General features: G+C 44.9%; 1 protein-coding gene across 2 annotated transcripts in view; it reads right to left on the reverse strand.

Annotated features, from left to right (window-relative positions):
* Positions 1 to 2,998: 2,998 nt before the first annotated feature.
* LOC135386384 (WD repeat-containing protein 7-like) overlaps positions 2,999 to 26,345 on the reverse strand; it is a 32,580-nt gene continuing 9,233 nt past the window's right edge. Inside the window, exons 14-31 of one of the 2 annotated variants that reach the window (XM_064616279.1) lie at positions 24,255 to 24,450; positions 22,800 to 23,132; positions 22,567 to 22,662; positions 20,460 to 20,591; positions 18,669 to 18,775; positions 18,472 to 18,606; positions 16,541 to 16,695; positions 15,322 to 15,528; positions 15,013 to 15,265; positions 14,619 to 14,801; positions 13,539 to 13,707; positions 12,821 to 13,024; positions 9,661 to 9,847; positions 8,177 to 8,447; positions 6,875 to 6,957; positions 5,014 to 5,113; positions 4,847 to 4,951; positions 2,999 to 4,190 (exon numbers count right to left, since the gene is read on the reverse strand). In XM_064616279.1, the coding sequence (XP_064472349.1) occupies positions 4,005 to 4,190; positions 4,847 to 4,951; positions 5,014 to 5,113; positions 6,875 to 6,957; positions 8,177 to 8,447; positions 9,661 to 9,847; positions 12,821 to 13,024; positions 13,539 to 13,707; positions 14,619 to 14,801; positions 15,013 to 15,265; positions 15,322 to 15,528; positions 16,541 to 16,695; positions 18,472 to 18,606; positions 18,669 to 18,775; positions 20,460 to 20,591; positions 22,567 to 22,662; positions 22,800 to 23,132; positions 24,255 to 24,450 (3,102 nt within the window). In that variant the 3' untranslated portion in view covers positions 2,999 to 4,004. The remainder of the gene's footprint in view (positions 4,191 to 4,846; positions 4,952 to 5,013; positions 5,114 to 6,874; positions 6,958 to 8,176; positions 8,448 to 9,660; positions 9,848 to 12,820; positions 13,025 to 13,538; positions 13,708 to 14,618; positions 14,802 to 15,012; positions 15,266 to 15,321; positions 15,529 to 16,540; positions 16,696 to 18,471; positions 18,607 to 18,668; positions 18,776 to 20,459; positions 20,592 to 22,566; positions 22,663 to 22,799; positions 23,133 to 24,254; positions 24,451 to 26,345) is intronic. The other variant, XM_064616280.1, reaches the window with a different exon arrangement.

Here is a 26,345-nt window from a genome sequence, read left to right on the forward strand (position 1 = left end):
TCTATTGTGTTAGTGTAGCTTTTTCCACTTTTGAGAGCACTTCTCACAAGTATGCAACAAGTACTCTCTAGTACAAATAAAGTTTGTCTCGTATAATTTGTGCCGATCGATTACTTGGACAAATTGTGCGAGAAATTTTCAGATTAAGACGTCTGATGAAAGTGTGCGTCAATTTACTGCATAGCACGAAAGGTTTTCATACGTGCAATTTGTTTCCCAGAAAAAAAAAAACTCGCGTACACATAGCTTCGTGCATCCACCCTTAACTCGCCACTTCATGTGATCTGGTTCGCTGGTCAGTGTTTTCTTTTTTCCACTGTAAACCAGTTTCGCCAGTTCCCCGGGAGAATTTGGGATAGAAGCGGCCAAATCATGACTGAGCCGGAGCATTGCTTTTTCAGGGCCCCGAACACCAGAGTTAGCAGACGACAGCTAGGTAGCAGACGTTTCTCTGAACCGATCAACGAGCGCAGACCCTGTAGCGTCAGCATGAGGTCCCAGGCAGATCACAGGCTGGTACTGCTCTTCACCACTGTTGCGCATGTTAGCTTTTTGTGCCATACTTTAAATTCAATTTCTGCGACAGTTATGACTCTGTGGTGTGAATTACTTCGCATGGTGCATCTTACTGGCCTACTTAAGTTTTATAGGAAGAAAACTGTTAAAAAATGGCTCGTGTGCTACTTTCCATCAGTACCCGAATCTTTGGAAGTGGTGAAAGTTTGCTGACGTAAAGCTACAGTTACTCTAACCATTGCTGTAACAAGGGCTTTGGGTTTTTGGATTTATCCGAAACTGCGCAATTGTGGGTTTCGGTGGGTTTGGCAAGAAGAGACTTGACTGGGGTTGTCTCCTTTTGTGTTGAAATTAACCTTGCATCAGGAGTTACCAGCCCCTGTAACTAAGAAGGGTGGCCACGTTAAATCCACTGTGTGTATCTCACGAATCATCCGTGGAGTCATTAATTCGACATTAGGGCATTTTGAAATCGTTTCAGCAGTCTACTGCCTGCCATTTTCCTTTTTCTGTGAATCATCAGATGGCATAGAAATTCGTCTTCATGAAAGGGCAGCTTGATAGGGAGCTAGCGAAAGCTGCCTAACAATTATGTAGAGGAATATTGGGATTCCGAGACGTTGCCAGGTGACCGTGACTCGGATGCCATTGTCTGAAAGTTCTGCAGTATAACTAACCCAGTGTGCCAGGAAAATCAAATCAAATAACAGTAACCATATTTGGGAGGCAGTTTTCCATTCTTTACGTAAATATGTCATTTCACCAGCTGTAGCTTTTTATCCAAATTTCGGATACACCGAGTTATAATAAATAAGACTGAAAACTCTGATTTCTCGGAACATAGTGCTGGTGGCGACCTCTAATGCAGAGCCGAATGAGAGCGAATCAATTCATCCAGTGCTCGAGCAGTTACACCTGTGCAGTGTTCTGCAATCAATTTACTGGACCTGATCCTTTTTCAGTTGCACAACAAAGGCCCAGTTTCACCAACACTGGTTAACTTTGAACCAAGATCAAGGGCTGCTAAAGCTACGTTCAGAAATAAAATTCTCGTTTACATCAGCAGAGTCTTTCTGGACCGGGCCGATAACTTATGGGACAGCCCTCGTATTATGACATTGCTACTAGCAGACCAGGTTTCCCCTGGGATAGTGTACAAGTTTCATTTATAAGGAAAATAAATATATGGAGGCTGTTCCATGTTTGGCTATTCCATAAGAGGACGAGAGCTGTCGGTATTTCGAACAGACTTTCTTCTGGGCACCGTCCTCATCATTTGCACGGTATTTAAACGGGTAAGTGACGGTGCGTTAAAAGGTTCGTGGGTAATTGTACGTAACTCGTTACTGCATTAAGAGTTACTTTTCTAAAATTTGTAACTAGTAATGGATTTCATTACAAAAATGAGCAACTTGTTAGTGCAAGTTACTTTTCTGTTTCCTCCCCCCTCAGTTCCTCCCTTTTGGTTTGGTATGGACGACATTCCGGCACGTTTCTTCTGGCACGTTCTCTTTTGCTTTTGAGCAAAGAGTAACATATTTACGAGTAACTGATAAAAAGGCCAATGAGTGCCAGTGCCAGGGGTTGACGGACAGGTCATACACAAGTAATAGTTTTTAGATTTTTTTAAATAACGTGTACGAATTGTCGTGGGTACTAAAGTGGGACTCCGCAACAAAATCACCACAAAGGTTGCGTTATATCCGTAACCTTTGGGATATATTAGGAATGTGTGTACGAAATGTCTCGTTCCAAAACTGTGCAGCAATACACTGCTGACATCATATGGCAAGGGAGAATGAAGGTTTCAAAGCACAATCTCCTCCTCCAGACGTATCATTGTAGCATGGTGCTGGTTCCAGCTCTTCGGTTTTGGTTTCGGGTTGCTATTGTCATCATTTCGTAAATTGCTCACACAAAAAGAATGCAAATGTTGTATTTCGTATCAAGGGGGTGGTTTGTGTTCGGTATGATGCTCACCTAATCTTTTTCGAATCCTTGCAAAGTGTCCCTGTAAGGCATGTGTGGGTGTGAAAAAAACCAACTAGGAGTTCACAAACTATTCTCAGTCCTCTTTTTTGCTGAAGTGAGTTACACGAATGAATGCAACAAAGCCGGTTAGAAAGATAAGGTTATGTGAGGTGGTTTCAGAAGCACGCGAGCCTTTTTTTTCTTCATGCATTCATATTGTGTCTGTTCATCATCCTTCTAACCAGTTTTATTGGAAAAACGTACATCTAACGCATTTCTGCGTCCCAACAAAGCACCTCAAGAACGCAGGTTGTAAAAAAACAGTTGGATTTTCCCCATCTACACATGCTCCTGACCTGTAGTACCTACGAACCCTTAAAATACCATGCCAGTGATGAGGACAGTGCCCCATGCCTGAAGAAAAGCCTGTGCTTGTCCTGAGGCTTTTTTCTTAACATTTGGTTTCCTACCTCGCTATATTCTATAAGTTCTCTTAGGAAGCAACACAACAAACTTTATCCAGATTTTATTGCACCACTATATATGACTAGAGATTCGGGAATAACATTGTTTCATCGTGTAACATTATGTGTACATAAACCATCATAAGAAATCTCCAAAGCAGATCCTGAGAAAGCTACAGCATGAAGGTGGGATGACACCTGCAAAAAGAACAGTTGCCCTTCCTGTTTTATCCCACCTAATTAACGATACATTTGTTTGCAGACACATCTGGGCTGTGTCTCGATAGTCACATATTTCACTCTCAATAACTCGAAGACAATCACGTCCACACAGTATTCCACTTACGATGGTAGTAGCTAAGGTGCTTAACGCAGCGTTTCAGTCAAGCTTTCGCAAGTTTGCTCAAAAAGCAAGCGTAAGCTTGAGACGAGGCTCATCGTCCATTTCCTCACAATAATAACGCAGTAATAATAATCACTAGCAAATTCAAGAGACACTTTCGATCATGTTGCAAACCATAGTTGACCAATATTGTTGACGTATAGTTGAGGTCAACGGCTGCAAGGCGGTACAGAACTGCATGCTAGGAAACAAGGTCTGCAGAAGATATGTGGATGATGAGAGACACCCTTCGATTGCATTCAAGAAGGCTAAACACATCTACAGCATGATCATACATTAAGCATGCAAAGTATTATACAACATATTTATGCGCAGTAAAAACAGTATGGTGGTCATTTTTGCAGATCCTGTATCATGAACAGTATGCACACGCAATATGACATCTTTTTCTTATGTTTTACTTTTGGGTGGATGTCTGTGGATATTCCAAAAGAAGGACCCATTTATAATCCATCGAATGAGAAACTGACAGCTGCTGGAATGATAGTAGTAGAAAACAGATTCGATTATAATCACAATCCATCAATCATATGACCAGTCGTGGCCAATCAAATCAAGTGCAGCAGTAACAAGTCTGAGAAAATGCCATCTCTCAGTATAGTATGGTGTGGAAACAAGCAAAGAGTGTATACTTGGAGGAAGGCTGAGGCTTAACTGAGGCTGAATCTGTGTTCGATGCCATCAGGTAGAAGGATGATGACAAGGCGACTGGTGACCCACACCAAGCGGGCCATCTTGAGGGGGTTAGCCCTGACGCTCTCTGACAGCGGGGGTGTTGCGTACGTTCGCACGCAACGTGTCTGCGCGTTTCCCAGGCCAAACAGACCCGCTGCTGTCTGCAATCAACAGGATATGCATTTACCGTGCTGCGAAAAGACCCACGTTGAGTTACTCAACTCCAGAGTGGTCTGTATGGGACCACACTCATCTGTCAAGAATCGCACCCCTTGCCAAAAGGGTGTCATAGAGCTTTCATGTTGGGCGTAATTTATAACAACTGTAAAAGGCAAACCTGTAGAAACTGTACGCCTTTTTGGAAGCTTGTAACTTGGATGTTTCATGTTCTGCTGTGTACTGAACGTACTTTTCAGCAATCCAATTTCAAGGATTGCTGCACCAAGCAAAGCTTGCGGACTCCCAGACATACCATCTATTGAAAACGCAGGTATCTCGGCAGTTGTTGGAGTGCAGTGCGCGTTTCATCGTCAAAGGTTTCATGGCTTGTGTATCCCGGAACACACGATGCAACAGATGGTGCAGATTTTCTCACAGGTTACAACTGTTAACAACTCAACTTCTCAGGAGTTGCTGTTGTTCTAATGGCAACTACTAAATTAGTGACCTGTCTCAAACCTGATTCACCTGGCACTCCCACCGAATACTTTTGTGATACTCCATGTCACCTATGTTAAGCACCGTTTGTTTTTGTTTCGTTTAAACGGTGCTCATGACGCTACCATGACAGACCTACTTGATACATGTGTTGACTCACCTGCCAAAAGCAGAGCTTATTTTCGCCGCTGGAATAAGTTGACAAGTATTTTCCATCCGGGGAGAATGCACATGCCACCACAGCGGACGAATGCGCTGGGATATTCTGCACAATCACGCGACATTGTCTCGTGTGATCTTATGGGCTATGCAGTGGAATAAGATTACCTGGGACTTGGATGTGCGTAGTTCATACAGGGCCAAATTGCCGTTCTTGGCTCCTACTGCAATGCGTCGTGTGAGCCCACAGTAGCTTACGTTGTTGAACCTATATCAGTCAACATTCATTTATTGCCATATTCTTGCAGATTCCTTTATTTATTATGGATTTATGAATTCTGATTAATTAACAGAAATATAAAGGCTTTCTACCGGTTCATTTACTGGTGGGATACCAGTTGCACGGAGTGCCACTGGCATCCCACCAAGGTCACCGAGGAGATAGGCAGAAAGTATTTAAGTTAAGTTACTGAGCCCCAGGCAAAAAAGTAAACCAGTCAACGCGAGATGTTGCAGTAATGTTGTTAGAATGTTGAAATGTTGCAAATGTTTCACGCACAAATGCGACGCTAACGTAGTGTTTCTGTTTCAATGTTGGCGTAATATATCGAACGTTGCATTACAAAACATTAAATGATGTTGCTGAGGCCAGTAACGCAGCCAGAAAAATAGTTTGGGAGGGGTTCCATGGAACTTTTATGTGCCTCTTTTTGCCTCTCTTAAATGTACTACCAAAGTATGAATTGTAACTGTACTACACTGTGAATTGATATCCCATAACTTTGTGCTCATTAGGAGGAACGAGCAAGCTCAGAATAGAAAATCGTAAAAAAAGAACACTTCGAGGTGCAAATATGAATACATTTGTCGTCACTATAATATTGCACATTGTACAGAGGGACCTATAATGACTGATGTAATGTGGTTCGTGTGGACCCGTAGAAAAGCCAGTTTTTGTACATGTGGGCTGATTGAAGCTTTCCAGGCAAGGAGCAGAGATGCTCACTTGATGTGGCTGATGCGTGGCATATACGTAGTAGTAGTAACCTAGAAGAGGGATGTTCTTCAAGGCAAAGTGCAATCCGGGACAGCTTCAGCCATTACTTCATGTAATCCACCATCTTTGACGACATTGCAACTTCAAAGTGTCCGATGGCACATAGGAATCTATCTTTTGCATTTCACAGTTTCGGTTATTTCCAGTGGATTTCTTTGCTCGTTTAATCTCTCCATAGCCTTCATCGCGATAGTGTGAGTGAAGCAAATGATTTCACACAGTCAGTACTAGAGCTGGGATTTTCGGGACAAGTCCCAATTTTGCAAAGTGCCCTGATAATAGTGACAGCTACGAGAACAGATATACCAAACAGTTTGCATCTGGTTTTCATCAACTTCGTTGCCTGAATTTGAGCAGAGCATCCCGCATGTCCAGACTTTGTTGTCCAGACAAGCAAACACAGTACTTAGATGAGGTACTAGTATTGACTTTTAAAAGTATATATTTCTAAGTTGCTCCCAAAAGTATTTAGGATAGAGTAACCTGAGTAGAGAATAGTTACAGTACAAATCTGGACATAGGTATTATGGTATATACTGTAAACATATTTTTATTTATTATTTATAAATGTATTAATGTATTTAAAGACAATGTATTAATTTTTGCGAATCGCGCAATCTGTCATTTGCGAAGTATTTCGCGAGTAGTAGTTAACTTTGCGATTCCAGGGCTCTTTCCTTCTGCAGGATAAACGTCAAGCTGTGTACACAACTACAATTTTTCGCGATTTCTGAGCGGTCGCAAAATTTGCTAAAATTTAATACATCGCGAATAAAAATACGTTTCCAGTATGCTTTTCGACAAGAAATCTGATGATGATGATGATGATGATTTTTTTCCCGCCAGAGCGGCTATGTTGCGTAGAAGGGTGAAGAAATATAATAAAATTAAAAGGTAAGACAAATAGTCATAAGGCAGTGGAAGATCAATGCAGATCTGGTAAACACCTGTGTCTGGACAAAAGTTTCTTACTTGCAAATGGCTGGGAATATTTCAACAAGGCCCTTCATCTTGAGCTGCGTTGGGTCGAGACAGTGGATTACTATGTCCATAACCTGTGACACAGTAGAAATAAATACAATTAAAATGATGAACTCTTCTGCACCTATTCCTGTTTAACTAGCCACTTTTGAGTGGTCATCTGGGCACTTTTTTACAATACATAAGACCTGTTCTCACATACAGCGCTTTGCTTCACAGCACAGTATTTTCCTGCTTGTCACAGTGCTTGTCAGAGCTGAGCCCTCGTAAAACACTCGGGCACTCATTTCTAGAATTGGTTCATGATGGCCAATCAAGAGGCTCTTTTACCAAACGACGCCGCGGGATTGCGTTGGTGTTGTGGTCGAGTGAACATGGGCTTGTCCAGCTGATCAAGCCTGTGTGTCCACATAGCGTATCTGACTCGACACAAGACAAAACGGTGCACGTAGCCAATGAAGTTTTGCGAGATTTGAGCAGTCGACTGCTCTGCTCTGCGAGTGAGAATACGTAGGAAGAAAAAAGTGCTCCGATGCAAAGCATTGTGTGTAAGAACAGGCTCATAGAGGTACAAAAAAAGTCTAGGATTACGACCTCAACTCTGGAGGTCAAGCCATATACCTACTGTCTAAAATGAGCACTCCATGGTTTAATCTCATCTCAAATCTCCAGGTGTTGCGAGACTATTTCTTTCGAGTAATAAACATGCGCAGCATGTGGTCCGCCTTCAAATACAATATTGGTACAACACTTTGATGCACAACAGAGGTAGTATGGAACGGCAAAGTACTGACAGGTGATGTTAGCTAACCGTGTCCCCAACAGTACACACTACAGTTAACCAATCCAGCACAACCGCTAATACCTTGGTGGTCAATAATTTGTGCTTTTATGCCACGGAACAACCACCTCGATGCTTCCCTTGCACTCAGTTCGTTTCTCCTCAACCATGTAGCCTGCTCTATGCTATCAGTCGGGGATATTTTACGGCACAATATTCACCACCGTACTGACTCCATACAACGTGTCTGTTTCATTTCAAAATGACTAGCCTCGGCGAATCGAAGCCAGTGTAGAATTGCCGAGGGTTGAGGATACCTCATTTATTTCTAACAGATTGTTTTCGAGCATCCATTTTAAAAGGTCCACGAGGACAGTCATTTGTCTGAGTGGCACATAGCCAGTTTTACCATCGGTCATTTTCTTGATGCTTGGGGATTCCAGGTTGGTTCCCAAAAGATACATTCACTGTCCAGAAACCCAACTACGAGAGAGATCCCACGAGGGAATTACCTCAACGAGTAACTCCGCAACCTCCGTCTGCATCTTATCGATGAGCAGCTCGACGATGCGCAGGATCTCTGGCCGAGCTCGGCTCAACACTGTCTGATGGAGGGATATGTTGAGCGACTGTGCATTCTGGGCCAGGGTGTTATATCTTGCAACCTCCCTGGCCAAGGACGTGATGAAGGCAGGAGGGCGTGCAGTTGCTATCAGGGACAATGCGTGCCGGGCTGTTCGGCACGAGTCAGCCGCAGGAGTCAGTGGGAGCCCGTACGACATGCTGCAGATAAAAATGCCAAGGGAGGACGCCATTCCATCAGAACTTCCCTCCACCCCCGTCCAAAGACAGACTTTGCCCTCCTCCCTGGGAGGCAAACACTTTTTTTATTTATTTCTTTATGCCACACCGCCATGAGGCAAACCGTGGCAGGTACCACAATCTGCTACAAAATGCTCGCCATTTTGTTTTGCAAATGGTGCTGTGGTGGCCATTCACCAGGGTGCTGCAACTATAGTAGAACATCGTTGTTTCACTTTTTAAAGTTGTCACGATGAATCCCCCACTGGACAGCCATTGAGCCTAAAGAATTTTTAAGCCGTCAGTTTACACAAACCATTTCATTCATCTTCTCCCCGTCATACCCGTCCTTGCATCCAGATCGCTACGACCATAAAAAGAAAGAAGGTGCAGTCAACTAGTGCAAACACGCGGCTATCGTATCAGTATATCACTTTTGCGTATTTTGGTTTCCGTTTGTTAGCGATGGTGAGGTCATGTGGGAACACACGTGGTCGGCATGGGTCGCCGAAGTATGCACCAGTTGTGGGAACATCGCGGTGACCTCAGGGAGCAATACACGCATACTCTGACACAGCTAACATAGTTAACATAACATAGTAACATATAGTTACCTCACTTTCCGATACCGCAATAAATGTACGAGCGTCACATATTTTGACTGGTTGATGAACCACCACGTCAGAATAATGTGCGACTATCGTCGGCAGGAAATTGCAGAGCCAGGCATGAGCATGAAAGAGTTAGTTTCAAGGCATGAACATGAAGCACGAGCATTTTTTAAACCATGAGCCCACTAGTGAGCCCATTCATAGTGAGCCATACATGAGCCCATTCTCAGCGGAATTTTTATTTTCATTTTTAAACGTTCATTGTCAGCAACGTAGCACAGAGTAAAGTAAAGGTGCACCCCGAATAGTACCTGCTTAGTGTCCCTTTAAGAGAACTGGAATTTTCTTGAGTGATCTCATACAGAAAGATGATGCAAGAAGATACCTCTTCATTGCAAGGATTACCCTCACCCACTCAATGGCATTTTTGGGTCAGTTTACGCGATAATGATGATGATGATTCGTGTTTTTTTTTTAGCAGCGGCAACTACGGTCAGTTTACGTAAAAATGAACAATGCAAGCCTGATGTTTACTAATGCTCGCGTGTGTCTGATCTAAATAATAGCTGCATAGAACAACGTACCTGGGTACAAGCTTATCGGAGTCACAGCAGAGCTCCAGGAGGGCCAGTAGGACGCGTGACACGTCGAGGTACGCCTCCCAGACCGTGAAGCCTCGACCGATGAGGTCGATGGCTGCGCGTCGCAGGTTGGTGTGAGCAGGAAGTGATGGGCTCGGTGGCATAAGCAGCAAGTAGGCTAATGCCTGGCCTAAAATCATGCAAGTGTGTGTCCCCTTAATGGTACACAGACACATTGTCATAGCCACTTGACAAATTTCTCTTAAACTCTATGTTCGTGCGAAAAATGCTTAACTTCGTATATAAAAAAAAGTAGGACAAATAAAGTGATTTCAGCATTACTGTTCTCCGTTTGCAATCAGAGTTAAGTAGTGGGAGACGTCTCCCTCTCGCACTGTAGTGTCGCTCCCAGACTTGGGTAATTTTGCGTTGGTAGTTGGTTGTATTCGTCATTTTCCAGGACAGAAATGTGCAACGGAGAGAGACGCATACAAATACGATTCCACATTGAAACCTCTGGTTGGCTACATTACATTTGTGTCTAAAGGTGGAGAACCAATGACACATTTTTTCGTATAAATTATCGGCTCGTATATTCCTTTAAGCCATTCGACAATGCCATTCTGCAGGATTTCCATGCTGGGATTTCCACGCTGCGATGGAATCTTGCTGGGGGATGTTGGGAAGATCCCTTTCCAAACCAAGTGGGATGTTGCAAACACATTAGGAATGCTCCATTGGCTCCATAAACAAGCGGTTCTCAGTAGCACAGGTCCAAGGGATATTCTCAACTGCTTCCCACCGTATTCGTGTCAAGCGTTGCGTACAACTTATTAACATATTTTCAATGCTTAATGGACTGTGCCTTATGCTTATGGACTGTGTACAAATCTACAGAAGCCAGTTTTAAACGATATTATTAACTGGGTCGGTTAGGAAATATCGCATTGTCATCAAGCACAGAAACATAGTGGTGGTATATAACATAGTACTATCTTAACACCGCTGCAAAATACCAATATAGTAGTGACCAACACAGCACCTTAGGTCTCACGATGAAGAGACGGTGCTGGCACTGTTTCATCAACTGCCAATTATTAATCGTAATAATACTTTTTAAAAGCAATAGTGCGCATTGTGTGCCGAGATTTTAGTGCATATCAGAGAATTCTCAAGCGAGTAAAATTCATAAACGTGCCAAAAACTCCAGCGTTACTCATGATGATCATAGAGTGACGTTAATGCCCCGAATTATCGCAAAATACCAGCGTCAGCGCGCAAATAAAGCCGTGCCGCTTGCTACGGGTGAAAAATAAATGTGTAATACACGCGTGTCTTGAAATGCGTGGATACATCTAACACTTTTGCACAAAGTGCCTCAATCCGATCATCCTTATTTTTATATAATTCCTCGTTGATTACTTCCCTATTCTTGCCGCCTGCCGATAATGTTGCAATATTTATACAGATTGAGAGGCCCTCTTTTATGGCGAGATTGTAAGCCAGTGTATTCACATTTGCCTTCAGCACGCACATACCTGTCATGGTTATGACAAAAGAGAATGCCCCCCGTTAATTATTGGGGGGGGGGGGGGGGATATACGTAGTACCATATGTAGAAGACTGACGAAGATGAGACGTGCGCTCTGCATGGATCAGATGTTCGACTGACGACAGTTAGTCTTGGTCTGGCTTCAGCCGAATAAAGTCGTTTGTTCTTCGACACCGCCTGGTCTTGGTGTAGTACAGTGGACTCTCATTAATTCGAACTCGAGGAGGCCAAGGTATTTGTTCGAATAAACCGAAGTACGAACTAACGGGAGACGCTCTCCTGGAAGGGGGCTTGGGCGCAGGGAGCGCATGCAGATGTGTCGCGACTCACTTCGAGTCGTGTTTTACGTTCGCGGTACCGGTGGCACTTCAAAACGCATTTATATTGGCGTAATTCAAATCATTACTACAGTCAAACTCCTTTATAGCGAACACCTTTTTAACGAAAATACCACTAGAGCAAATTTTTTTTGCGGTTCCGCTGGAGCCTATAGGTCCAATAATGGACATCCTTTTTAACGAAAATACCTTTACTGCGAATTTTTTTTGCTGTCCCCTGAGTTTCGTTGTAAAGGAGTTTGACTGTACTGCCGAACTCCGCCGCCACCGTTTTTACGTTCCCGATGCCCAACCGAAGTTACTCCAAGAGCGTCGCGGTTGTTACGACTTTGAAGAAAATACAGGACTTATATGTTCACAAGAATTCACTTACAGAAATTATGAAGCAACTTAGGATTGAAAGCAGTCAGTATTTCGCTCTTGCAACTGTTTCTTTTAGCAGGACTGTTAGCATCGCTTTTGATTCAAACACAAGTTCAATCGTGGCATCCACATTTTTCTCGGAAGAAAAATGGCGCATTGTCATATCCAGCGCCAATGCTACATCAGATGCACTAGGTAAAGGCACTGGATCGCAAGCCACATTCGTGGCTTAAGTCGCCTGAATCTCCGACACTCCGCACGGTCCTCTGGTCTAGTGTGGCTGGCGCACGCGGCGTCGATGATGTCCGCGTCAGTTAAAAGCCCAGTCTCCACGCCGTCGTCTCTGCTGACATGGTGCAAGTTAGGGAAATAAACGATGACAGTGAACAGGTTGTAGAACGATATTGACAGTCACGAAGTAAAAAAAAACTAGTGACGGCACGCGAACACACCTCCTCCACCATTGGCGGCCTCAAGAGGAAGAGAAAGAAAGAGGAGAGGGACAAAGGTTATGGGGATATGCAAGCGTTCGCGTAAAGTCCTTGCTGTCGTGAGCGGAGAGTGCGTCTTTGAATAGCGCGAAATGCGGAAAGAGGACGGGAACCGTACAGAAGGTCAATAACCAGGGAGATATGGGGCGTTGTGACCCGTTCCTGTCTGACGCACGAGCGCTGTTGGTTCGAATTATGCGGTGTATACGCTCGTCTGTTTGAATTACCGGGAGTGTCTCCCTATTGAAATACATGTGCTTTGGACGGGACTCGGACGAGAGTTTCCTGATAAACTTAACCATAGCTGAAATTGGGCACTCTTAATGGCCACATTGGTTACTTGAACACACAGGGTGGAGGGCACTTGAGCCAACATCTGTTGCTGTTAACATACACACTAGAGTGTCATGTGTACTCACTGGTGTGCCAAGCCAAGGGCCCAATAGGGCCAAAACCATCCACGACGAGAGACTTCTTTTTCTGATCATCCGCCGTGCGCCGCTTGCTTTGCTCAATCTCGTGACCGTACTCTGCTCCAATCACTGCCAGCAACACAATGGCCGTCGACTGTTTGCGTCGTGCCTCCGTTGCACTGCCCATTTGACGCGACACCGTTTCTCCACCTACGAGTGACCGTCAGCAAATGTTATAGCCACGATAGTTACAATGCGGTTGTAAGCTACTCAAATAATCAAATAATGCTAGAGCCTCATCGGCTAAACCCGTTTTTGCCTACTATCGCGCAAAATCCTCAAACACCCAAAAAGTACAAATTCAACCACTCGTACGACTACAAACGACGAATAAACGTTCTTCGACGAAACGACTTTCATCTTTCATCGTTCAGTTTGTGTCGAGCGTCTTTTTTTTTTCGAAATCCCATAAGAAGAAGTGGAATTCTTCATGTATGTGGGGACAGAATCTTTACAACAGTACCAGGCTCGGTGGCTCAGTTGGTAGCGCCCACTGATCCCAAGGTTGCAGGTTCAAACATGGTCCAAGACACCAGCAACTTGGTCACTTTGTCTTCTGACAGGTGGGCAAAATTATTCCACAGACTGACCACCGTGGAACCGATCATGATCAATTTCCAATAGTACTGCCACCCGTTGAAACATGTACTGTGGCTGCCCTCACCTTCCCTCTCTTCTTCATCTTCGTCTTCAGAAGAATTGTGACCTTCTGGTCCACGGATCAACTCTCCCTTGCCTGATGGAGTGCTGGCCAGAGAAGAGGTCCGACTGGCTGATGGAAACGCGTTGCCCCCATCTGCAGCCAATGGTGTTACCGGAGGGACACCAGGCATCTGTAGGGTGAGCATAAAAAAAGTGCGCTCTCTCAAAGCCAGACTCAAATTACAGAAATCGGAAAAGAAATCAGGGAGTGTTATCCTGGCTATTTAACGCATTTAACGTCAATTTTGCATCACCAATTCACCTATGCCTCCCTTTCAGATATAAAAAATGCCCTTAGGCATTGCAGACTAGAAGTGCTTTTCTTCCATTATTATTAAAATTTTGTTCTCAATAGATATAAAACGATGTAAATCACCCATGCAGTTGATAGGTGTATTCAAACTAGAGGAATGCCATCATCATCTTATATACTTAGGTACATACCATATTTAGCATACTTCATGCTTCAGAATAACATGGTAGGCGATTTACCTAGAGTGTTGACCTCAATTCTCCCCCCTTCCTTTTTATGGCATTTTGGGGTAAAAGAGTGCAAGTAAATATGGTAGCTTCATTGTCAGTGTTGAGGGTAACTCATTCCTGTAGCTAAGCTGCCTTTTTTGGTAATTTCACTTAACCCATTACTTTTGACTTTCATAAAACTTCTTGAGGAACTCTAGGTAACTTTGTCAAGGTAACACTGGGTATGTGCAGAGTCCCTTTCGCTCAATTTCGATGCTAAAATAACACAAGCTTCATCCTCACTCTCATATGTGTGTACCATTTAAACGTGTACAGTCCATTTTTGACCACCAGTGTCTCGAGTTTTCGTACTATGCGGAGTTGGCTTGTGGTAAACTTCGAATAAAGCATTTCGAAATACGTGCATTTCAATCGGGACCTGGTGAAACTTCGAAATAAGCGATAATTTCTAAAAAGCGATTTGGTTCTAACGAAGGACTACTGTATGCATATTACTCATTACTTTAGAGTTAATTTTCGTAAGTTGGTTACATTTTGTAGACAGTAACTCCTCTCTCACCTGTGGTGTAGCAGCAGCAGCATACGGCGGCACAGTTTGATGCGTTAGATGATGATGAGGCTGTGTGAAGGACTCCCCGTAGTTTGGCAGGTAGCACGCCCACTCATCCACCACTGCCTTGCGACCCTTGGGCCCAATGCGACGAAGCTCAGCCAGCAAGAGGGCTTGAGCTGCCTCACGAACCTGCACCACAACACTGAATGGAGTTAAGGCAGTGGAGGCAAGGCCTTTCTGAGGCCTAAGTACACTTGTATAAGTATCCTAAGGAGGGAATGTCTTAGGGTTTCCATGGGAGGCCTAATTATTTTCACTTTTGTCTCCCGCACAATGTGCATGTGCGTCGACTGGCTCGAGTAAACAATTTTCTCCAAATGCTCGTCACATGGAGACACACCTCGAGGCATCGATCCTGCCATCGGCGAGCGAGGATCTCCACTTGTGGCCGTTTGAAGTCTGGTGTGGCAACTAGGTCGGGCAAGAGGACACAGTGGAGGGCAGCCAGGAGACTCCAACCCTGCTTAATGTGGGCCTGCTGCTGGGTTAGAGCCTCCTGTATGACAGCCAGGGCCCCTGTGCTGTCCACCGAACGTCCTCCACGCTCCATTGCGGCAAACAGGAAAGCCCCACTGTCTGCTCTGCTCAGACGTCTGGACATGAAAGCATCCTTTAGATATACGATGGAAGCAAAAAGCCAATAAAGCACCTGTGCAGCTTTCGACGTTTTTCTTGTTCGGGAACGAAAGTGGCACTGTTCATGGACATGAGGGTGTTTGCCAATGCAATTACAGACAGCAGGTGGTTGGTGGTCATGGCCGTCGACAGCTCCCAGTGGCCCCTGGAGGAAAACTTGCGCGCACGCTCTTCTTCGTCTAGCTGTTCCTTTGGGATGGGCATCACAACTTTAGATTTCCTGCGGAACACCTCTTATTAAATGTGGACACCCCGATGATAACATTTCAACGTGCCTACACTAAAGCTAGCCCGCTCATTGGTTGCAGCATGGTACATGACCCCGAAGAAATCTTTTTTATAAGCTGATTGCGTAACAGTATTAGGTGCATTCTTTTCATCGTAAAAGGTGCTGCCCCATTTTATCCTTTTCACCGAGAGAAATGACGAACTGAAAAGCCACCCCTCAACCTGAAAAGCCACCCCTCGAGGATTGAAGAGAACCATCGGGTCCTCAACCAAAAAGCAGAACAACTAACATCAGAAAACAGAGTGCTATCGCGTAAACTACACGCGTAAAAAAACGAAAATGACAAACTCGTAGGTGCACCAGAACACTATATGTGCCACGTGATGCACCGACAGTAATCATCGAATCGCCACGGTCCCTTGATAGATTACTGGTCACGCAGCTTCTCCGTAACTCTATGGGAGAGTTTCGCCCGGGGACGAGAGCGCCATCTGTGTGCGGGAGAGCTACTCCCCCATCTTCCATTGCAGTGCATGTGTTTCGGCTGTCAGCGCGCGGTAATTGTATGCCAACAGCATGCCACAAACATGCTGCGTTACGAAGTGTCGCCCGGGGAGCTTGGGAGGAGAGGTGTCCATGTTTACGCTTCCTACGGATCCGAAAAAGCGTGACAAGTGGAAACGCGCCATTGAAGGTGGCAGGTTCACCTTCGGCTCGCCTCACACACACGTTTGTGAGAAGCACTTCGACCGGTCCGACGTAGTGTGGCACGTTGAATTCATTATCGACGCTGCGAAAGTGCTGCGCAGAAACGTGACAGACCAAACTCTAAGATCATAACAAAGTAACTAAGTTCATACCATGAATCCAATGTGGTGCAATGCAGTGCCACATAGCTGGTATAAACACACGCGAGACTGCAGTGTTTTATTTGAGCAGTTTTGTCCTTTCACTATTGCATCAGGTGTTTTAAAATCTGGATTGCGCAAGAGAGAGACTTTACTTTGCAGCTGAGGCAGCAGACAGCTGAGAAACGTCACATGGCACCAGCTTGTAGACATGGGTGGGCAGCAAGAGACACATATGACCACCACGGGACACCAACCCAAAGCAGATCGGTCGCATGGGGCAAAGCAAGCCCAGTTTGCTCTCACACACCTGAAAACAAAAAGCAATGTGTGAGGGTGAAGTTCTATCGAGAGCTCTGGCAACTTTGTTGTTTCTGAGTGGTAAGCATCATCGTATGCAATCCTGCTGAGAGCTTTCCACGGTAAAAATATTCGAAAACTGTCCTAATGAGTAATAATGGTTGTGGCATATTAATCCAGCCCTGTCACAACTTTCCACGGCAACATGTTACGTAGACAATTCTTGAAATAAAATCTCGGTGATGCGTAAATCTGTATAGCGTGCGTGCATGTGTAAAAGCATGCCTTTTGGGAAAGTTGCACTAGTACAACTGATTGGCTCAGCAGGTGTAGATGCAAACTATGCATCTGCTTCAGTTCATATTCATAAGGGAAAGGCAATGTGAACATTTTCTATAAATTTCAAGGTGTAATTTGTGAATACGAGGTTCAGGTTGTGAACACAAACATGCAGGGGTCATTGGGTCGATGCTTATGACGAAGCGTCATGCTCGGACCGGGGTTGGAGATTTTGTCTATGCGAAGTCTATGACAGCCCGTCCAAGAGGGCCCTGAACGGGAGGCCCTGGCAGGTTGTTTGCACAGTATAATGCGGGAACGACGAGAATTTGAACTTATGATCTCGGAAGTGCGAATGAGTGTATTCTATTCTCTGTTTACAGAGCATCTGACAGCAGTCAGAAAGGGCGGGCCTTCACGTTTACCCAGGCCCAGGAGCAAACTCGCCTCGTGATGGCTCTGCTTGAGGCTTCAGATGAGAAAATATCTTGCGCATTGCCTTCTGAAAGGTGGGGCATTCCTGAAACCGAAAGGCACTCGGGTCCAACTAAAGGTACGTTGGTGTGTTATGAATGTTGTCTTTTCATGGTCTTCCTTTTTTTTACTCCTATTTGCCAATAGGAACAGCGTAAGACCAATCTGCAAAGAGGGAGCACCCACCAATGTCATCAAAAATATCGTCTGTACGTAGCAGTGGTTGCAGGATGTCACCCATAGCCTCTTTGTGTCACCACAATGGCTGGGAAGCCCCACGGTACTGATGATGGACAAATTATGCTAGTTTTTGAGTAGGGGCACTCTCTGGCTTTCAAGAAATTGATGATCGTTGGCTGTGTAGCAGTATGGTTGTTGACCATAAGGTTTGGCGTCAGGCACCAACTGAATCTCACGCTCAATACCCTCGTAGAGATCACTCGTGAAGAGTCTGGCATGTTGCTGCAAGCATCAGCACTAAGCTGATTGCCAATGCAGATATGACAAAGGCAACATCCGGTTGTTCTGATGATGGACTAGAAGGCTTGGAGAAAGATGCTTTCAACGGACTGTTCTTGCTCCACATGGGCTCATGTCCGTTTGGCTCCACCAGTAGTGGCGCCAGTGCAGAACTTGGTTTCTTGTTCAAGTGTGAAAATTGACATCCTTGGCAAAAGTTCTTCTTTAGATTGCACAACAATGTTGTCTGCTAGTTGGCAGATCATAGGTAGTTGTGAAGGTCGAAGGTGAAGCTCGGCTTGTGTCGCATGAAACCAGTCTTCTCCCAGGATAAAAGAAAGGGCACGTTTTAAATCTGCTTTTGTCCGTTGGTGTACAGCCAGTGCATCACCTACTGGTAATGAAGAATGTTTCTCAACTAAGGCCACAAAGGGCTTAACGAGATTAAATGTCACATCACAACCCCTACAATGGGCATTTTTGTTCTGTTGCGGGACAATTGAGTAGAAAACGGAGAAGCAATAATAAAAAGGAAGCGAAAAGAAGCCTAACAAATCATGCGCAAGTGAAGCACCTTGTCTAGAGTTGGGTCAAGTCCCCAAGCATGCAGCAAGGACAGCAACAACTGAGCAATTTCCATTGTCAGGTTGGTGTCGGCCAAGCTTAACTGCTTAGGCTTGTTTCCTTGAGCCGCTTTGCCATGAGCATTCTGAAAGAAAAAAAAAAAACATTTCTGCATGGTTGTTTGTCCAACAGGCACCTTGATTCTACCTTTGTAGCAGCATCCACTTGAGGAGTTTTCAAGCCAACGCTTTCAGCTTTAGCTTGGATCTTTGATGCCGCACTTTCAGCAGTGTCCTTCACTTTGGCAATGAAACCTGATGACAAAATCACTGCTGACAAAGCTTGCAAACAAAACGAATGTACTCTATTTACTCGCGCAATTAATGGACATTTTAACCGAGAAATGTACCAAATACGGCGCTAATCACGCGAGGAATAAATTGTAAAGGTATCATTAAGTTGACCATTCCCAATGTGTGTATAGGAGGGGACCACACCAACATGATCGCTCTAGCGGTGCTCACTTTCCGAGCTTTTGCTTTAGCCAAATGTGATTTCTTGAATGAAACACGAAGCGGTTGTATCATACGACGACGTCAGCCCTTCTGATATCACTGCCCATTCAGTACGAAACTCATCTCACTTGTGTAGAGCCAGTGTGACTAAAAGACATCCAAAAGCTATCCACTGACCACCGAGAAACCGCCGCATAAAATAAGACAGGCACGAACGGGAACACTACTGCTGGTCACTAATTGTCGATGAGGGCATTTAGCCAGACAAGATGATTGGAGGTGAGTTGAGGAAGGCAAGACAGTATTGTAATGGAACAGAGTTCACGGCTGACAACATTCAATTAGCTCCACGTCATGTGTGGACCGGTGCTTATGTGTCCATTGCTTACGGTGATTCCTAACGACCTCATCAAAACTGTTTATCAAACTGCACCAACACCGGTTAGCTGTCCATTCACTAGTATGCCTGGATGCAAGCAGTCTCCCGCACATTTTCACCGAGGCAGCAGATGCCTGACATTATGGAAGCCACAATGCTCATCATTCAGCATTTCATCGTCAGCATTTTTCCAGTCCCAACAGCAGTAATGAACAGAGTAGATGGAGGCAAGCTATCTTTCGCCAAAGATATCTCACAATACACTCGTGAGTGAAAATGTGCAAAAGCTGTGCCGAGGTACACCATCTGAAAGGGCCGTAAAATGACAAAAATGATACCCCAAAAGAAATTCTATCTCGATATTTTATACAATTTTTTCCAGTTTGAGCCAGACAGAAAAAAGACTCATCTTAAAGACTTTCTCTTAAAGGGGTTGCGCGACAGGTCATTCCAGGTTATCCTAGATAAACGTGAAAGACAGTGCTTTGCACAGACTTGAATCTGCACTGAAAGGTTCGCAGCAAAGAGGGTAATCAAAGCGGAGAAAATTGACACTCACGCGGCTCTGACGTCACAGAAGTCACATGCTGACAACTGCCAATGGGAGCGAACACAATTCTGAGTCTGTGACACGTACACTTTGCTCAGGAGTGTGTTTGAGGGCTTCTATCTCGCTAAGTACGGCATACAGAATTCTCTTTTCCTAAGTATTCTAGCATGCGGTACAATGCGTAATGAACCACATCTATGAAACTGTCCCAACCCCTTTAAAATAGCGTGGAAGGTGCTTTTTAGACACATTTTTTTACTGCGAGATACGACCGTGCTACATTTAGGACCTCTGGGAAGCGCAAATTCTCTGCAGTCTGCTTCAGATGCAGGACTGGCAGTCGCGAGATTCAAAGACTTTTTATTTCAGCCCTTCCGTGCCAATTTATGAATAATAAGGAGAGTGAATCCAACAGAGCATAGCAATAGCAATAGCAAGCGAGCTGGTGTAGATTACTTGAAATTGGTTAGTATAACATTTCTTTGAGGATGAGGAGCAGACCATAGTGTGTGCTCCTCATCTTCAAGGAAGTGTTTCAAGGAGAGAGTGTTCACCTGAAAGCTTCCTGTGGGATTCAGATGAGGAAGAAAGGCTGAGATACTTGTGATGTTCCGTTTGGTTGGTCAGCCCTTGGGCTTCTAATGTTCCTGGCGACATAAGGGCGTATTCTTCGGAAAGGAGTTGCACTGAAACAGAATAATGTCTCTAATATGAATAGTCAATCAATTCTGTATGGTCCATCACGGCTATCCAGTAATGCTGTCCAACATGAAATTGCCACTCCGAGGAACCTACCCTCGTATTCCCCCATCATGTAGAAACGTGTAAGGTAATCGCGACGCTATCAGTAGAATCCTGCTTAAAAGCCACAGGAACAGGCACTGAGGAAGGGGCGGCGTCCCTCCCATGTGTGTTTAGTGGTGGCAGTGGGAGATTTTGATTTCATGTCTGAGACATTGCCTTAAAAAAGTTAAACAATGCCTACAGCCCAGGAACAAAAAAGGGTGTCCTAAAGATGTAACTTCCCCGAGGCATGTATTGTAAACTCCTTCCTATAAAGTGCACTTCCACGCAATGTTTTCTGTTGCGTGGGCTTGCTTGTATTTGAGGGGGCAGTCCTCTGGAGTCCCAGGGAAGCTCATTTTAAGGTGGAAGCATCCTCCATGTATACCACAGGTTAGGGGTAGCCTCTTTCTGACGTTGATTATGATTAAAGGTTGAAAGTTGGAGTTGGAAAGTTGGAGTTCCCCGTCTCTCTGTGTGTTACTTTCATCGTCTTCGTTGTTGCTACGTACCAAACGGTCCCATTTGTCTTTTATTTAGACAGTCATTGGCTGTTACACGTAAATGAAAACAGTGTTCTATCAGTTCCCAATGCAAGATAAACTGCATAGCCCAATGATTATGCCACGACCGTTCATAAAGCTTGGGCCACATTTTTTTTCTTTTTGCTCGGGGGGCCACGTGGGCACCCCCGATATAGACAGTAAAGGGCCGTCCCCTTCATGCGACAAATGGACAGAAACTGAGCAGGAACCATGTCATTGTAACCAACTGATCGCACAAGTGGCACAAGCGTTGGATTGATTCTGACATAGAATGGACAACGATCGGTTGGGCTGGCTTGTTTCGTACTCAATCCTACGCTTAGGTGCACAAACTGTCCCGCTAAAGAAAGGTAGTAGCTCTTCCATTGTTGCGATCGCAGTTGTCAGCTGTAGGTTAAATATGCAGGCATCCCGAGTGTCGGCAACATGGTGCGGAACGCTCATTCCATGTGCCGTGTCAGTAGCCCAGAAATACAACTGCGTCCAACGTAGAAAAATGAAAACTGCACTACTTTATTCGAGACAAGGAGAAACATAGGGAGAGGAGGAAACTAAGCCAAGAGCACAGGGTCATGTTATAGAGCTTCGTCCCCTGGAGGTGCCTCACACAACACAATTATTCGAGTGTTGGCACACATTCGTACTACACAAAAAAAGCTAGAACGCGGACACTATAGTCGTGTTCAACTTAAGAAGGAAAAGAATTTAGTCCGTTGGAGATAAGGAGATACAATAGCGCGTCAGGAGAAATACTGCAGCGAGGGCCACCACGAGGGAGAGAGCTTGCGTAGTGTCACACAGCCAGTCTTCGCAGCCAATATGGAAGCGGAGTGAGTGTGACATTATCTGGCAGAGCCATCCTATCTCTGACGCTAGATTTCTCTTCCTTCTTAAGTTGAACGCAACTATAGCTCTGTGCTGCTTCTAAAACGTAACAGCATTAAATCTCGGCAGTTCAAAAGCAGCCATTTAGGACCATTGTTTCTTGTACCTACGTCCTAGCAAATCAGAGTGTTAAAATTTGAGCGAAAAAGGGTCTACAGATACAGTCGCCAACCAATTTTTTAAATCTAATTATCGGGTAGTCAGCACCATGAGGGACAAAAATTCACTGAGGCCAACAGTGTTGGCTTTGCAGCCAGAACAAGAGGTGCATGTGGGAACGAGTGTATTGACTGATGGAAGGACCACAGCCTGAAGAAAGGCAAAGTGCATACATGCTTTTAAGTAAGAGTTCCCAGATATTTCCAACGGGTTTTATAGTTTGAAAAATTGGTCCACGACTCTAAGTGTCCGACGACCTCTTGTGCGGTATTAGGAGAAGCATGAATACCTTTGAACTCATTGAGAAGCTCAGAGACATCCTTGTTGTGAAGCTTAGAACCGTGAGCCTCCGATTGTTGTTTCAATTTTAGAACCACCAAGCACCCTGGCAGACATGCAGGAAAACATGCACGAAGAAATGCAGGAGGGAGAAGCAAGTGGAGCTTGGAAGGAGACTTTCTGGGCTAACACACTTGTTTCAAACACATAGTAGAAAGGAGATATACGAGCCAATAAGCTTACCAATGAGCGCTTCAATGTCGAAGAAAAGCACGTGGCTGTCTTGATCAACGGGGTTTGTGCGCAACCCCTGAATGATGAGGGGATGAGCTCGAGAACGTGACACGTCCGTTGAGTCGTGGTTTTGGTGCTGCTGGTTGTGGTGGTGATGGTGAAGGTGGTCGAGTCCCCTCTGAGCAGCATGGCGGATAGCTGCCATGTTACGGTGCCGCAGGCCTCGCAGGAGATGCAGAGCCGGATTACTGAGCTTGTCTCCTCCTTGATTGGTACCCTGTTCATCGCATGCATTCAGCACGTCCTCTGCTGCTAGGCCCTGCAGGACACGGTCCAAGTGCCCTGCATCCATTTTTTTCGCAGTATGAGAACCGAGGAAAACATTTTTTTTTTCATTTTTCATTTTCAATGTGTCTAGTCTCGAACAGGAACGGGTTTGTCACCTGATTGTGTATGACATGACGCCATTCTGTCCTTTCCAACAAAAGATCCATCAACATTCCTGCTCGCATTCAATCATCATTAGCTTCGTCACACAAGTATGCGTACTTTGTAAAGAAAAACATCAGGAGGGCACACTAGCCTCATGCTGGCCTTTTGATTAGTGCATGTAGGGAAAGCAAAATCTCATCCACGTACCACTTTAGCTATTCTGGGAAACCCAAATTGTAAATATAATCTGAGCTTTTAAAGGGTCCATCGAGAGATTCCCCAAAAATCTGAATTCTCAGAAGAGAACGGCTTGCAAGGAGTCCTATTATCCGAAATATATCCTAATTTTGCCACACTGCATTCAACGCGGGCCCAGTTCACGCGCAAGAAAAAGCGTCAAGCTGTCGCACAACACATCCTCTGCAAACGGACTGACGTCACTTACATCACTTGTTCACTCCAAGGTTGCACCAAGCTAGCCCACCAGCGGCCGAGATCATCTGCTTTTCAAGTAACAGCAAGTTTCACAGTCGTGCCGGCAGCGGTGGCGTTGAAGCATTTTTTGGCCGTGGTTTTTAGTTTAATATCTCCATTATTCTAACAAATGTTGGGTTCATACACCACACGGTAAGTGGATTAGTGTGTAGGAATGCATACATATGCTTGCAGAGATTTTGGGGATCTCTTCATGGTTCCTTTAAAGGGAAAGTTTGCTTCCTGACATCACTGATGCACTGACTCAATGTCTTCTGTGAGCACCCTTTACTCGAAAGCAACATCTGAGAAGAAGCAAATGGGATAATCTCCCGATTGGCTCGCATGACTCTCCCATTCTCCCATACCTCCTCCTCACATATTCTCTGCAGCAATAGCGAACGAAGCCAGAGACCAAGCTAACGCTCCCGTGCCATCGTCAACTTCCAACTTTGGTGACTCCAACGATTTATAATGCCGCTAATACATTATACGGTACGGATTCCGTAAATCGGGGAACAAACTATCCCTCGGCAAAAAGAATGGAGAACGTCGTACCTGTCTCCATCTGCCAAACGTAGACAGATCCATCGGAACAGCCGACGACCATGAAGTCATCGAAGGGTCGCCATTTAATCTGTACCACGGGGAAAAGGTGTCTCGATGCCAGCATGACACATTTTCGTTCCTTGAGCCCAACCAGGGCCACAGAATGGTCACTCGCGATGCTGCACACGCACTGCTGAATGCGGCCCTGGAAGGTGATCGCACTGTTTTTACTCCCAGCAGAAACAGACACGTGTTTGTTGCACGAGCAAAGCGGAGCATTGCATTGCCAGGTAATAAAGTAATGTACGTAATGGATTGCATAGATCAAGTGTTACCTAGAACAGTTTAATCGCATTGCCTTCCGTGCTGTTCCCCTCTGCTATAAAAAGTGCTGCTTGTAAAGGTCTCCCTTCTGTTGCAAGGGTTAGACGGCAATGAACGTGTTTTACAGTAACTAATAGAATAGCATGACGCGGGCAAGCTGGTGGACGAAATCCACGATGTTTATTACTGCATAACGCTGGCTTGCGCAACAAATAAAAACAAAACAGGAAAAAGACGATGAAAGGTGATGAAAGATGAGAGTCACTGAAAAGGTTAGCCAGCTGCAGGTACCCACATCTTCTGGATTACCGGTCCAGGGCTCTACCAATTGAGCTAAGCTACCACGCCTTCTCAGCGACTTCCAGGGTGCGTCATCTGAAGGGACAAACCAGTCACTCTCTCTCACTCATTCTCCTTTCACTCTTACATTTTTACGGAAAAGGACGTTTCGACGCCTATACGGGTGTCCTTATCAGCTTTAAAAAAAGCTGATGAGGACGCCCGCATAGGTGTCGAAACGGCCTTTTCCTGTTTTGTTTTTATTTGTTGTGCAAGCCAGTGTTACGCAGTAATAAACATCATGACCCCTGGCTTTTGGTCTATTTTCAAAATCCACGATAAACGAAGCCTCAACGTGGGCCATGAAGAAGGGACCAACACAATGCTGTTGAGTGCTGGTCCCTGCTTCATGGCCCATGCTCAGGCTTCCTTCATCATGGCAGCGCTAGTCTTCTTTTGGGTGCCGTAAAAACCCTCGGTATAAACGTAACACAATGTGAACAACCTGCAGACGATTGGTCTCTTGGTCTTAGGGAGCAATCCACTCGTATGTGAATTCTCGGGTTTCGACATCTCCATTACATTAAACGTGGGTTTTCCGGCAGACTTTCCAGACGAATGTCGGCACAGATCCGCCTGAAGTCGGCCCAGGACGCACACTAACTTCTTCCTGCTGTCCTCTCTCCATGTGTCCACATCTGTAAGCCGCTCATAGCCACAGTTGCTTCGTGGCGCTAATGGGGGGGAATAAAAAATAAACGCGTCGCTGCATTCACATTAAATGCACCGCTTATAGTTAGGATCTCAGGTTTTCGGGAAATATCTTTCGCAAAATTCTGGGGGTAAAAATCAGTTGAAAAGCCATATTCAAATGGATTCCGGTATAAGAACTCAAGTACCACGCAATATAGATAAAAATATAGCGTAATATGCTACGACACTACGTCTCTGCGCATGAGAGAAACAAAGGTTGGATGCTTTATCCAACACTATGTGACAAAGCATCTGTCCACTCAGAAAGCATCAATAAGGGAACATCGCAGACAATACTATCGTGAAAAAGATGAAGCAACGTGGACCTCACGTGTAGTTGTTGTGGTACCTACACGCAAGAGGAGAAAGGACCAGCCTACTCGATAACATTACACATCTATACATCTGAAACTCTCGTATATTTGCGCAAGAGAAGGCCTTGAAATCTTTACTGCAACAGTCCCTTTAAGCATGCCAGAAACGGCATTATGAGTCATCCTGAAGTCAAGCCAACGGCCATCATCCAAAAACGTAAGCCGTTACAGGTCAAGAGGAGGACTGGTTCATAGTATCGAGGGTACAATACACATGTTCGCCCCCCATTTTTGCGGAAAATCCCGGTCATTGTTGGATAAACGTAGTGTCATATTAAAGAACAGGATTTAAAAGCGGAGGTCATAGGGTAATAAATCAGGTCAGGGTAATGTCAGATTAAGGAGGTTCGACTGTCATTTTGGCGGAGCC

This window comes from Ornithodoros turicata, chromosome 2 (assembly GCF_037126465.1).
Source record: "Ornithodoros turicata isolate Travis chromosome 2, ASM3712646v1, whole genome shotgun sequence".
NCBI lineage: Eukaryota > Metazoa > Arthropoda > Arachnida > Ixodida > Argasidae > Ornithodoros > Ornithodoros turicata.